Here is a 15,302-nt window from a genome sequence, read left to right on the forward strand (position 1 = left end):
CACCCACCCCTCCAGTCTGGACCTCTTCCAGCCCCAAATCTTCCCAGTCCTGGTCCCAGACCTCTGCTTCCTGACACCCTCCACCCCCCACCCCCAGACACAAAGCCGGACAATTAGAATCTCTCCCATTCTCCTCTTTGTGGGTAAATTTTCCCAGGCCTGGGTCACACCCCTAGCTACGCCATAGTTCCACTCTAGTCCTGAGCCAGGAAGTCAATGCTTTGAGACATCTGGCAGGATTTCCTGAAGCTTATTATCTAGAGTGCAAAGATCTGCTTAGCAGCCACATTCCACAGTCTTCCCAATGTTTCTCCAGAAAAAGTGGGAAAATAAAAAAGGAAAGCAACAGGTATATAAATGCTGAATAACTATGATATACACCTGAAACTAATATAATATTGTATATAAGCTATATTTTAATAAAAATCTTAAAAAAAAATAAAGCTCTGCAATAAAAGAAATTAAAAAAAAGAAAAGAAATTTAAAAAAACAACAAAGCAATCAACTTTAGGGACACAATAAAGCCAAGTTCTGTCTGATGTCTGGTATCTTTAATCATAGGATAGAAAGTGTCACTAAGGCCAAAGGGGCATGATTATAAAAGGCTCTATGTTTTGAGTTTAAAGAATCATTCCGTCCCTCCCCTTTTAACTCAGAAGAAGGAAAAAGGAAGCAAAACATTTGGTAAAAGCAAGGTATAAGGCCATGGATAAATACAAGAGACTGGAGTTAAAGTGGGTTTGAACCCAAGACCCATTGGTACATTATCACGAAGGGTGTGTGCCCTAGAATCGCCAAAGGGAATCATTACTGCTTAAAATAAAGTCAACTGCAAAGAAAAGGCATCTCCCCCACCCCTTCCCCCTCGAGATATAAGTTTAAATCATTTGCTTTATATCATTACCACCTAAAGATGACAGGAAGGAATAGTGTAAATTAGAAACACACTTCCAAAGACATTCATTAAACATTTTTGTCTCTCAAGATGGTGTGGCTAAGATACTTTTGTGTTCTCTAGTTTCAGGCATTGAACTTTAGGAATAGAACTGCATAAGGTGTTTTTGTGATAACTGAATATGTTATTTAAAAAGGAGTCTTCTCATCCTCCCTTTTTGTGGTACCATACCTGTCATTAGAGGAGAAATCCATTCCTAGAACGATGCTTTCTTCAGTGTCTTGTCTACCATTAGTGGAAACCACTACCATATAGCGTGTTCGATTCTGGTAAGTACTTTCTAGTCTTACAGCCTGGAGTTAACAGACAAGAGATAAATTAGGAAATTTAGAAGATCAATTTTAGATCATTCAACCCTTTTTTCATCAGCATCTTAAAACGTACTCAGGGGAACAGCAGAGCCAGTAGTTAGGAGACCTAAATTCAAATCCCAGTCATGAGTTAACTCTAAAGTCTTCAATAAGTTACTAAATGAATTGAAGGGAGACCTAATAATACCTATGTCATTAGGTTGTAAGGATCATATGAAATAATGCATGTAAAGTACAGTGCTTGGCATACAGTAAATGCTCAATAAATGTCTGCAATAAGTACAATTTATAATAATAACAATTACCAGGGCATGTTATAAGATCGAAGAGGGGAATGTGAGGTTACATGAATGTGAGCATTGGACTCGGATCTAAGGCCCATAAACAATTATAATATGAAGCAAACTATTAATATCTAAGGAGATACTCTATTGAATTTCTACAGATTATACACTACAAAATCTTAGTTTCAATAACAATTACTTTTTCAAAAGCTTATATTACTTTTGTCAAAAAGTTTTAATTAATTAATTAATTTATTTTTAAAAGATTTTATTGGGGAATTGGGGGAGGGGAATAGCGTGGGGAATCGGGGGAAGGGGAACAGACAAGTTGCTGTCCTTTTGTTCTTCAGTCTAGATGTGGAGGACATTGTTGCTTCACTGGCCCTTGTTGGTATTGTGATCATTGTGCTCTTCCCAACTGAGGTAGATCGGTTGCCGGCCACTGGACGGCCGCTCACCGCTCACTCTGGCTGCCAGTCACACATGGTAGCTTACGGCAGCCCACTGCAGCAGGGGCTGCAGCCTACGCCTTTGGGGGAGACTCACAGCAGCCCAGCTCCAGGTCGAGCTGTTGTTCACCATCTTAGCTGTAGAGGGCAGTGTCACTGGCCCTCATATGGGATCCGAACCAGGGCCCTGCTGCTTAGAGCTGGCATCCCAAGCCAGCTCTTAACCAACGCGCCACTCAGACGGCCTTATTGCTAATTTATGATATTTTAAAAGAAGCTTCAGAAAATTTGAATATGGACAGGGTCTTAGATGATATTAAGAATTTACTGTTGGGCCGGCCGAGTGGCGCGATGGTTAAGAACTGGCTTGGGACTCCAGAGGGCCCCAGTTCGGATCCCACATATGAGGGCCAGTGACACTGCCCTCTACAGCTAAGATGCTGAACAACAGCTCAACCTGGAGTGGGCTGCCATGAATCCCCAGCGACGGCGTAGGCTGCAGCCCCTGTGGCAGTGGGTTGCCATGGGCTACCGTATGTAGCCAGCAGCCAGCGTGAGCGGCCAGCAGCCGCAGTGAGCGGCCGTCCAGAAGCCCGCAACTGATCTGCCTCGCCCGGGAAGAGCGCAATGGTGGTGCCAACTTGGGCCAGTGAAGCAACATCTTCCACAACTAGACTGAAGAACAAACCGACAGCAACTTGTCTGTTCCCCTTCCCCCAATTCCCCAGCACTGTTCCATCCCCCCAATTCCCCAATAAAAATCTTAAAAAATAAAAATAAAAAAAGGAATTTACTGTTAATGTGATAATAGCATTGTGGTTATGCCTTTTACTTAAGTATCTGGAGTGAAATGACATGGTGTCCAAGTTTTACTTTAAAATATTCCAACAATGGGAAGCAACCAAGATGTCCTTCAGTAGCTGAATGGATAAACTGTGTTCCATCCAGACAATGGAATGTTATTCAGTGCTAAAAAGAAATGAGCTATCAAGTCATGAAAAGGCAAGGAGGAACTTGAAATGCCTATTAGTAAGTGAAAGAAGCCAATCTGAAAAGGCTAGATACTATATGACTCCAACTATGTGACATCCTGTAGAAGGCAAAACTATAGAGTCAGTAAAATGGTCATTAGTTGCCAGGGGTCAGGGGAGCACAGAGGACTTTTAGGGCAGTAAAACTACTCTGTATAATACCAAAGTGGTAGATACATGTCATCATTAAAATCCATAGAATAAATAACACCAAGAGTGAGCCCTAATGTAAACTATGGCCTTTGAGTTAATAATGATGTGTTAATGTAGGTCTATCAATTGTAACAAATGCACAACTCTGTTAGGGGATGGGGGAGGCTATGTAAGAGTGGGGATAGAGGACATATGGGAAATCTCTCTTAAGTTCTCACTTAACGCTGGCGATAGGTTCTGTGACTTTAAGCAAAATGACATATAACAAAACCAATTTCACCATAGGCTAATTGATATAAAAAAGAGTTAAGTTCCTACGACATCTCATCAACATTACAATGAAACAACACTGACTGAAATGAGTTATTCCAGGACCTGCTATACCTTCTACTTAATTCTTCTATGAACCTAAAACTGCTCTAAAAATAGTCTGTTTAAAAAAATTTGCTTAGAGGGTAGATCTTATGTTAAGTGTTCTAATCATCATCATTATCATCACCATTATCAATAGAGAAGGTTGGAGGAAACTTTTGGAGGTGATGAATATGTTTATGGCACAGATTTTGGTAATGGTTTCATGGGTATATACTTATCTCCAAACTCATCAAGTTGTATATATTAAATATGTACAACTTTTTGTATGTCAATTATACCTCAATAAAGTGGTTAAAAATGTTACAACAAAGGAAAAAAGGAGGGGATAGAGGAAAGAAATCTGGCAAAATGTTGATGGTTATTAAAAACTGGTAAAGGGGTTCATGAGGACATATTTTTTACTTTATATGTTTGGGAATTTTCTTAATAAGAAGCTCAGAAAGATACTTTAGAAACCTTAAAAATAAAGTAAAATGGCTTCTAGTCAACATTCATTCAAATATTTACTATACATCTACTGTGTATACAACCGGAGCATAAGTGCTGAGGATTCAAGGAGAGGAAGAGAGATATGCTCCCTGTCCTCACGGAATGTACTGTCTAGTCCACTCTTGTTTATACCTATTAATAAAAAGCCAGAAAAATGTACACCGGAGGCAATTTCCGCTGTATAACCCCTCCTTACCTCCCACTTCCACCCCCCCACCCCCTCCATTCCTTATCTCAGAAGAGAAAACACATCAACTGGCTCAAGACATTTGTCAGAAATTCCTATTTGGAATTCTTTCAGTGCTGCTCTTCTTGGAAGCTCCTTCGCCTCAACTCCGTCACTATTCCAAAAGTGGCCAGGCAAAGAGAAAAATAGACAGAGTTACACAGCTCAAATGACCCATTTAGCAAGGCAGGGTGAGACTCCCGTGGCTATCTTTTTTGTCTCTATTCTGATACTCCTAGGAAAAGCCAGGGAAGCACAAACAGCAGAAGTGGCTACATTAAAGCTTGTTTCTAATAAGAGAATTTAATTTCCACCATTCTGATCCAAGTGCACACGGTAGAAAGCTGTACTGCTGGCTCTATGTTCCATGAAATAATAGAGCATTTTAACCCAAATTCACTTGTAAGAAGCTCAGAGAAACTAACATGTAAGGTCTAATCCTAGTGGGCTGGGAAGTGAGCATTATTACATACATAGAGTTATGGACAGGAATGAATGCACATGAGGACTGGGAGTCGGCACTGACTCTAATTCTAGAAACGCTCCACAAAATATTAAACTGGCCAGAAACCCAGTGCAGGTAAACTAGGGTTTCTTAGAAACAAGATCTTAGATATTATACTATATCTAAATGTGGGCTCGCCTCAGCAAGCTCTGAGCTAACTGTTCAGTTTCCTGAATATGTTAGAGGCTCTTTTACCCTCTCTGCCAGGGCTCCGAGAATTTCTGGCAAAGTTCAACTACAAATGGCATGGGAACAACTGAACTATGCTTCTGACAATTTATCCACAGCTTATACACCAGCTTGTGGCAAGTGACTGGCTAAGTTGAAGTTGATAAAAGGAAAGAAAATAACTTAAATCAGTATTAACTATCACGCAAGTTATCAGGCCAAGTGAGCAGGTGGGCAGCAAGAGTTTGTGATATTCAGTACAAACACTAGTTGTCTTTTTTTAAAAAGTGTGGTGTATTTATTCTTTCTATCTATCTATCTATCTATCTATCTATCTATCTATCTATCTATCTATCTATCTATCTATCATATCAAGAGCATTTCAAACGTTTGGCCCTCCCTTGCTTAATCTAATCACAACAGAAGATCCCAAACCTAATAGGAAAGGTCCCAGTCATCTCGTACTGACTTAGGCTTGAGTAACTAGCACATCTCAGATTCACTGAATCTTAAGATTCTTAGACAGAAGAATAGCGCTTGGGATTTGGTCACGGGCCTCTAGATAGTCTTTATAGTAATTACTAAATTCTTACTAAAGGAAAGTGGAGCTTTATTTAATCAGGGGGTTAGGAGCCATAACATTAATTTAACTCCTACATTCTAACTAGAAGAATAAGATAAAATTTTTTTATAGAAAAAACTGCAGTGTCAGGGGATGAACCTGAGGCTTCAAAATTCCTTTTAAGCTTCAAGATTCTAGAGTAAGGAATTAAACAGAGTTTTAAGAGCCACAGCATAAAGAAAAAACTAATACCCACCCTGGTTGGAGGTTCACTTCATATTCCTCTGTTGGGGAGAAGGTTAACAAAATCTAATAATCTAATTTAGTTCATCAAGCCAATCAGACAAGAGTAATTTAAAGTAGTAGTTTGTACAAAATACGCAAATGTTAGAATTGGCAGCAATTCCAATATTTCTGCAGTCTCCAGAACTTACATGGAATAGAAGACTGGAGTAAGACAATGATTCAGATGCATTTGATTAGCTAAAGTTCTCATTGGAAAGGATATTACTTCGGTTCATTCTAATTGTCCAAACAAAACAATATTCTGGACTTGAAAACTTGGCAGTAATAGCGACTGAGAAAATTATTCCAAGAAGGCCCATTTACTGCTACCTAAATGTGAAATTCTATTACAAGTTTCAGGTGAACTGGACCCAGCAATCCTAGGACTGAGGTCGATCTGAAAAGTTATCTCCTGCCTTTGCTTTATTTCTAGCCTGTTTTCAAAGTTCACCTACCAAAAAGTGATGTTAAAACTTCCCTCAGTAACTGATTTAAATGCTTAATCTGATTACAAGCAGTTCACAAACACCATCTGATACAATAGCGGTCTCAGCATCATCTAACATCCGGAAACACTACTCCCTAAACCTACTCCAACGAGTCTAGCATCGTGTCCCTGCATGTGATGTTTATCCGTAGGGAAGCCACATTATCAAATCCCAAAGTCTAGACAGGCAGCTCACCCAATCCAACAGGGAGAAAGGTTTCAAAAGTATGTAAATATTCAATTCCAGCCAAAAGAACAAAGCAAAGTCAATATTTAAAATTAAAAGAGACTTCAGATGTGATGCTAATAAACTAAAGAACACTGTCAACAAAAGAAACAGAGCTCGAGGGAGTCACTGCATTTTATTTTTTAAAATCTGTCATTATGAAATTCTTAATTAAAAAACCCCGGCATATTCTATGTAGCCATTAAAAACAGATTTATTTACTGACATGGAAAAATTTCCATGAAAAAGTGTGAAGAAAGCAGGTTATAAACAGCACATTTTCATCTTATTTTTGTAAAAAAAAAAAAAGCATTCTCTGACACATAGTTTTAAAAAATTTTCCTTCTTTCAATTCTGAGTTCGGATCACATGTAGAAACCTTCATAGTTATAAAGTAACTATGAAGTAGTAAAACATTTTCATATTGCTCAGAACTGCTTAGCCGTTTATACACACACATCCCCCCAACACCATTCATCCATTGCCAAGTCTTAGGTTATCCACTGTCACTTTTATAAACACACTCACAGACCTAAGACCTTATTGTTTTAAATTTATACTTTTGCTTCTCAGAACTACAGAGATCATGCATGTATTAGGGAGACTAGAAGGTCTTCTGAAGCTAAGGTTTGGCTGTTTTCATCACTGTACATTTCAGTGTACAGAGCAGATCTCAGAGAATCTGACATATATGCTTACATATACACACAAAAGACTGGAAGGATACTTCTACAAATAGCTAAGAATGGTTTTCTCCGAGTATAGGATACAAAACTATTTTTACTTTGTTTTTTACGTCTTTCTGAATTGTCTGATTTTAAGAAAACAATACATTTATATTTAGAAAAAATAAATCCACTTCCTTCTTGGGAAGAAGTCAATGTACTATTAAAAAAACAAAAAGAAAAACTCATTTTCTTAAAACTCTCCTGCAAAGTACTCAAAAACACCTCCTGGTACCTTATTAGCACCTCAGCTCTAGTTAAAAACATCAGTTGATGTTACTTTAAATGTCAGGAAAGTCCTTAATTTCACAGTCTATTTTTTATTAAATAAATGGATCTTTGATAATGCGCAAATGTACTAATATAAAACCCTGTCTTCACTGTACCAGCTAGGTTTCCTAAGCACTAAAGTTAATGCTTGAGACTGTATTTTGAATGCAGGGTTCCCTGGAGGAAAACTTGATTTAGTCCTGTTTTCAATGCTAAAGCAAAATGTGGGATTTGGTGACTCTATTTGTTGTTGGGTTATTAAAAAACTAAAGGCAGGACTTTCAGTTGCCGATCAAACTTTTAACCTTATGCACAAGCCCCAGAATGAGACTTTTAGCATTCCAAATTTAACTCAAAACAAAAGGCTTTACTTTGAGTCTACAAACGCTCCTTTCAGTTAGAAAAGTGCTAATTTATCCAAAGCACACAATGTATTCACTCATTTTCTTGAAGATGACTCACTCAAATAATCTGAAACATAATGACTATGTGTTTGTAACAATTCAAAACAACTGTGAAATGGCTTGTCATTTGAACTCTGAATTAATTCAGAGGCGTCAGTTACATTTTCTGAATTTATATTTTATAAATGTAAAGCAGCTGAAACTGCATATTTTAGTAGGGGAAGAAAAAAATTTAATTGCCAATTCTGCCTTCCTAACTGCTTCCTTAATGCTCTCCTATGTTTCTTGTGGTTAAAATTCTTTTAACATTTAGAGGTGCAAACCAAACTCCAGAGGTTATCAATGAGAAAAAGATAAAGTGAGTGAGCAACAGGCATCAACTTTAGCTCAACCAAACCACACAATTTTTGGAAACTATCAACAAATATCTATTGGATATCTAAGTACGTGCAATTAACCGTTATTATGAGTGTTAGAGGAGTTGGTCTCAAAGTGAGACTCCTGGACCAGCAGTATCAGCATCACTTGGATGCTGATCACCTGCTAAAAATGCAAATGATCACGGCCTCCCCCTCCCCACACCAAACACTTCAGGTGGGGTCCAGCAAGTGGCAGGTTCACAAAGCTCTGCAGGTGATTCTCAGGTACTCTATAAAGTCTAAGTATCACTATTTTGGAATATTAATGCTGTAGGAACTGCACCCCACTGTGTTCACTTATAAAGAAGTGTTTAAGATAGAGGTATATCAAGAAATATAGACAAGATTTACATAAGTATATGTTACTTTTGTGTTAGGATGTAAAATAATTATGGAAGGATTTATTTCGATTCCTTCAAATTTCAAAGGAAGTTTCTCAACAAAAATTAGTGGCCATGTCAAGAAGGCAATACAGCAGTATTTGAGAGAAAAAAAGTGACCATTTAGCCACAGAGTAATTAAGTGAATGAAGAATCAGTGATTTACCATAGAGATCAGAGGTCTGACCATCAACTTTCCAGTCATTCTTGTGTTCTAATCATTATTTCTCTTCCCAGATAGAAAGAAGAGTCAACTATTTGAAATTACTGTGTCTGTGGAAACCCAATTTCCAAGTTACCTCCCTAATCTAGAAGGGCTCATCACTACACACCTGGATTATCACAAAAACCATCCAGCGGCCTCCCTGATTTAAGATGGCCGCCTCATCCCCTATATTCTGTATTAGCTTCTGAGGATCTTTCTTAAACACTGTAGCTGTCCCAGGTAATTCCTTGGCTCAGAAACCTGTAGTGCTTCACTACTGCTTACTGAAGAGGCAGAGGTACCACCTCTAGCTATTAATCTCCAGGGTCAGATAAGGAATATAAATGAGTGAAGTAGGCCATTTGAATATTAAATGGGTAGAAATACTTGTCACTTTCTACAAAGAAACATACTCATCCCATTTTTGTAGGAAAAATTAGATGTTCGACTGTAAGAAAACTAACAGTGAAGGAATGATGACAAACAGTGACATTTGGCTTTAGTGGCCAGGGGACATTAGGATATGTAAATGAAGAACACAGGCCACCAATGCTCTCCCTTCCACCAAGTCAAGCCACGTTTGGCATGTGAGAATAAAATCCCAGTGTTGCCACCATTTCTGATTTTTGAAGAAAAGCTCCAAGTCTGGGTTTTTATGTGAAATCTCCCAACTTAAAAAATCTGGCTGAGATTAAAAAAAACAAAACAAAAATACTGTGTGGTCCAAACAAAACATATCTCTGGCCTATGGACTGCCAGTTTGAGACCTCTACTTTGGAGCATTAAGTCCCTATTTGCCTGCCTTGTTTTCTGGTATCTCATCTTCCCTATAGTAGCAATAATTCCCATATTTAGGCAGCATTTTATACTCTTCAATATGCTTTCATGTCCAATGGACTCCCTACACTGTGAGAGGTAGAAAGGAGACAAGAAAGTGGGCATAGACAGGCTAAGTAACTTGTCCAACCTCAGATGAGCAGTAAAAACCCAAGTCCAGGTCTCCCAGCTCTGAGGTCAGCACAAAGCCTTGGCCATTTCCCTCTGTCCTTGTCCCTTCCCATGTGTGTTTTTGCTTCAGCCATGTCCTTATCCAGAATGACCATCTCCTTTCTTCCTGCCAATCTAAAACTCTTCATCTTTCAAGACCCAGCTCAAACTCTACTGCTTACATAAAACCTTTCTCAAAAAGGTCAAGTCCCCAGATTTTCTCCCTTTTCTGAACTTCAATTGCTGTTATGGTCAAGAACTTACCAACTGGCTCTCATCAATAGTCTTGAATCATCAAATTATTTCCCATCACTTCACATTAGCTCATAGCCTCAATTACATTCTAAGCTCTGATGACTGGGACATGTCATTCTTCTTTTCTGTTCCACAGAGTTCCTGGCACTGTGTTGGGTCCTGAAAATGATTGCTTACTGTTTGCTATCTTAAGACAGTCTTTTGAGGAAGAGAGTAAAAAAGGATACCACCAACTTACCAGCCTGATGTTGTCTTCTGGGCGTAGTAATATGAACATTGCTTGGAGGTGCTGTTGGAGATCACCTGGTGAAATTTACAAAACAGAGGGTTATTATCCTCCACTGTACTGTCAACAGAGATGATTCCTTCTACTCTAAGGACTTACAGAAAAGAAAGCTCTGGTTCACTGAAGGACTCTACTTACACACAGAAATTGAGTGTCTTAATATGATTATTGACTTCTTTTTAAATGGAAAGAATGGTAGACTGCATCTCTAGCCATTCATTTTTCATCTATGATACATTAAAATTTGCTTTGCGTTTATCCCTTGGAAGGTACACTTGAAATGCTCAGTTTTGAGAAAAGTCGTGGTGAGATCTGCTGGGCAGAGGCAGCACTGGCTGTGCTCTCAGGCCAACAGAAGGTAACAATGAAGGAATCTTGCCATTCCCATTTCTGTAACTGTAATTTAACATTGCACTTAACCTAAGAAGATTTCTAGAGTCCTCCTAGAATAATTTCAACATTAAAATTATTTTCACATTAGTGGCTGATGTTAAAACGAAGTACCGTATTTCCCCATGGATAAGACGCACACTTTCCCAAAAAATTTGGGGTCTAAAAACTAGGTGTGTCTTATACAGTAGTTGTATAGTTGTAGATTTTTTTACTTGCATTTCCCGCTTTTTCGCGCTTGTTGTCTTTGTGCTCATTGTTTCATACTTGTTACCGGGATATTACTGTAGGTTACGTTTTACCACGTTCTGCCCAGAAATGGTTCAGAAAAGATTTTCGTACAGTCCTGAATTCAAGTTAAAAGTGATCCAGTTTGCAAAAGTGAATGGAAATCGTGCTGCTGAACGTAAGTGTGGTCCTCCTCCAACTGAGAAAACAATCCAAGACTGGCTATGGGAAGAAGAAACCCTACTGAAAACGTCACGGCAGAAGGCCATGAGAGGCAATGTATGAAGACAGTGATTCGTCATCAGACACAGATGAGGACAAGCTAATGGTTGGGAGTTTTGACAGTGATGAGGAGTTATATGAATTTTATGATGAATAAAACTTGAGTTCAGGGCCGGCCGAATGGCTCAGTTGGTTAAGAGCTCGCTCAAGAGTTTGAGCTCTGAGCAACAGCGGTTCGAGGCCAGCCCGAGCTGAGCAGCCGCTNGCGTCTTATACATGGGAGCGTCTTATACATGGGGAAATATGGTACTTAATAAACATAGCAGATCCCAAGGGATATATATCCTAGTGAACATATTATTAGGTGCTTTAAAATGGCCATTATTTGAATCCTCACCTATTGAAAACTAAGTGAAATTTCTTTGTATAGATTTCCTCATATTTCCTATTCTGTACTAGGAAATCAGAGGCTTTGGCTAGTAAGAGATAATTAGATAATGTGCTGTCATAAATGATGACAATCAGAGAACAAAACCTTCATTTCTGCATATCCAGGTTGACAAATAGGTGTCTGTCTAAAAGCCTTTCCTTCCTCCTCCACCCCCGCTTTCCTTCTCTTAAAGAATAGTTTTTTGGTTTATTTTATTTTGTTTTTGCCTCCTCCCCGCCATTTCACTGCTGGCTCTGAACAATTCCATTATTGATTAAAAAGGACATTCATTATGTTTGGCCATTCTACTACATTTCAAACCCAGATTCTAAATCTCATGTGCAAGAACCAGTATGGGCTCATAGCTATAAACCAAAGAGAAATGAAAACCTAGTCTAACACAAAAACTTGTACACAAATATTCACAGTAGCATCATTTATACTAGCCCAAACATGGAAACAATGCAAATGTCTTTCAATTGATAAATAACTAAATAAAATGTGGCATGTATATCCATACACTAGAATATTATTTGGTCATAAAAAAGAATGAAGTACGGATACATACTATAACATAGATGACCCTTGAACACATCTATGAAAGAAAGCCTGTCTCAAAAGAATGTTTATATGGTTCTATTTATATTTATACCAACATCCAGTACAGGCAAATCTACAGAAAGTAGATTCGTGGTTGCTTAGGGCTGGGAGAAAGGGGCTATAGGGAGTGACTACTAACTAATGGGGATTGTGTTTCTTTTCAGCAGATGAAAATGTTCTAAAATTAGACTGTGGTGATGGTTGCACATCTTTCTGGGAATATACTAAATTCTGTAACTATACTAAATAAATCACTGAATGTATACTTTAAATGGGTAAATTGGGTGAATTATATAGTATGCGAGTTATATCTCAATAAAGCTGTTTAAAAAAAAGAACAAGCATGGGGAGACAAAATATTAGGTATAAACAATAAAGAGTGACTAGAGTTACAAGTTACAACTGAGTTAAGCAGCTGAGGCTTTTTAAAAATTAAGTTTCCTACTGCCCTATCAGGACAATAACCCGAGGAAAGGATTTTTAGGGTGGAGAAGAACCACTTCTGGGCAAAGAATAGCCCTACGTCCCTACTCCAAGCACCACTAGCCCAAAGATCCAGCAGCCTTCTGTGAAGGTCAGGCAAGAATCACGGAGACCTTTCTGTACAGCAAGGCTTCTCCTGACATCTGTTATGTGGAAGCTCAGGTCTGTTAGCAGGGAAAAGTCTCCATAAGCAAGCTGGGGTTTTTCTGATAGGAAACTGTCCTTCAGAGAGACCTAACAGAGGCAATATACTGATACCATTAAGATCCCTCCCTTAGATTTTTCCATATATTTCACTGATAGTAACTAAGTTTCAGATTGTAATTGGATTTTTAAAAGACTTTTCGCTATTGCCCCTTTAAAACATTAGCAGGTAGTCACTCATATCACTTTTTGATTACAAAAAAGTGTTTGGATATTGTGAATAAAGCCCAGATAAAAAATTCTAACTAGTTCAAGACACATGCATACAAAAGTATAACTAGACATAGTAAGCCCTCGGTCTGCTCTCAGTTCTGCCACCATCTTTCTGATACCACAAGCTCAGCCAAGGCAGCTCCAGCTTATGTGAAGGTCTGGCTTTGTGAGCTGCATTTATACTCACACTGCCTCATCTGTTCTGGTCTGGATCACAAATCAAGCCCATTCAGTTTGTGTTAAATCTGCTTTTCTTTTTAGTATGGGGAAAGCGAAGTGAACAAGGTCAAGTAGAAACCTGGGTGGCAGTTGAGTGGGGAATTCTGACCAAAGAAAAAGGCCAACTGGGGCCAGGAGCTTTAAAAGCTGCTGACCCCACTTACTTTTTACATGCCACAGAGCAATCTGCCTAATGTTTTAGTCAGACAAGCTGGATTTAAACCAATACTTTGTCTTCTTTTTACTGTAAGTGATAAATATCCACGCCAAGCAGAAATACAAAGCTTAGCTGGGTCTACTTCCTCTGTGCATTCAAATTTTGGGGGGAAGTGTCCCTCCCCTCTGGTGGTGGGCATTGAAGAGGAAGGTTTTAGAAAGTGTAATCCAAAGCTCATTTTCAAAAGAGTGTTTTTCCCTCACTCTTTTCAAAATTTTCCACGCTGGAGAATTTGGGTAGGAAGAGAATACTGTCCAATGAGATGGATTATAATTCTGAGCTGCTACATCAGCAACTAGAGGAAGGTCCAAATAAGTGGGGCAAACACTAAAAGAGCTGAGATTATCTGGACTGCAGCTAAAAACTACTGCTTCAACGGGATCCAGTATTTCTGGCTTTCACCTCTGACTCACACACTCAAGGTTTGCTGTCTTCTTTGTTCTCTTCCTGGTAATCCCAATTTATTCCACCTGTGGACATAACGCGTCATCCAAGCAGCCCATTTATGAGAATAAGCAACCACTCTTTTTGTACAGCACTGATCAGGATTTCACCAATTACAGTCCTCAGCTTGGCTTTTACTTTTTTCCCCCAAAATGACACAAATCAGGCTTGCTGTTAGAAGACAGCATAAAGCTGATTATCTTCCTAAACCATGGATATCCTATAACTAGAGACCATTTTCCCTAGACACATTTTCTCTGATTCTTTCTTAACCTCATCAGCACAAGTGCATCTGACTTTAGAGAAATTCAAAATATGGAAATATAAATGCATATACTACTACTGTTAGTAGGTAAGATATTGTGATATTATATAAGAAATATATATTTGGTCTTCATTCGGTTCCTGGTACAGAGCTCCTAAAACCCTTGGAATTTTTTAAGTGGTGAGAGCAATAATGGTGTATTTTGTTCTGTTAATGACTTTACTTTTGGAAAGCATCTAAGTATGGATGCTGGTTGCAGGAATCAGGGGAAGAGGGGAGGGCTGGAGGGAGGAGGGGCTGGAGGTTGACTCGATGGCCAGCGGCCAATAATTTAAGCAGCCATGACTATGTAATGAAGCCTTCATAAAAACCCAAAAGAACTGGGTTCAAAGAGCTTCCAGGTTGGTGAACACATGGAAACTTGGGGAGAGTGGCACGCTTGGAGAGGGCATAGAAGCTTTGTACCCCCTTCCAAAACTACCTTGCCCTACGCACCTCTTCCATCTGGCTGTTCCTGAGTTATATCCTTTTATAATAAGTTTCTCTGAGTTATGTGAGCCACGTTAGCAAATTAGTGGAATCCAAGGAGGGGGTCATTGGAAACTCCAATCCACAGACAACCTGGATTTGTGACTGGCATTTGAAGTGGCGGGTAGGGTGGGAGGGGGGCAGTCTTGTACAACTCAACCTTTTAACCTCTGGGATCTGGCACTATCTCCAGGTAGACAGTGTCAGAATTGAGTTGAATTGTAGGACACCCAGCTGGTGTCCGAGAATTGTTTGGATGTGTGTGGGGTAAAAAACTCTCATATTGAAATTGGGTGCAGAATATTAGCAGGCTATTTCAAAATCAGAGTCGTACACTCATTTCTAGGTGAACATTATTTGATGATGCCTTGTTTCTACAAAAGTCCTCTGAATTAAATTTCCAGTTATTTTAGTGCAAACAC

The 15,302-nt window shown here is 38.9% G+C and overlaps 1 protein-coding gene and 1 long non-coding RNA gene across 4 annotated transcripts in view; one reads left to right on the top strand and one right to left on the bottom strand.

Moving 5' to 3' along the window:
- LOC109386882 (uncharacterized) overlaps window positions 1–10,365 on the top strand; it is a 13,218-nt gene extending 2,853 nt beyond the window's left edge. The window contains exons 3-4 of the long non-coding RNA XR_002124865.1: window positions 8,942–9,149; window positions 10,288–10,365. This is a non-coding gene — a long non-coding RNA (uncharacterized LOC109386882). The remainder of the gene's footprint in view (window positions 1–8,941; window positions 9,150–10,287) is intronic.
- Window positions 1–15,302, bottom strand: part of SSH2 (slingshot protein phosphatase 2) — a 245,517-nt gene that overhangs the window by 47,254 nt on the left and 182,961 nt on the right. For all 3 annotated transcript variants that reach the window (XM_019650419.1, XM_019650421.1, XM_019650420.1), the window contains 2 exons: window positions 10,390–10,454; window positions 1,127–1,248 (listed from right to left, as the gene is read on the bottom strand). In XM_019650419.1, coding sequence (XP_019505964.1) covers window positions 1,127–1,248; window positions 10,390–10,454 — 187 coding nt within the window. The remainder of the gene's footprint in view (window positions 1–1,126; window positions 1,249–10,389; window positions 10,455–15,302) is intronic.

Source organism: Hipposideros armiger, unplaced genomic scaffold (assembly GCF_001890085.2).
Source record: "Hipposideros armiger isolate ML-2016 unplaced genomic scaffold, ASM189008v1 scaffold_141, whole genome shotgun sequence".
NCBI lineage: Eukaryota > Metazoa > Chordata > Mammalia > Chiroptera > Hipposideridae > Hipposideros > Hipposideros armiger.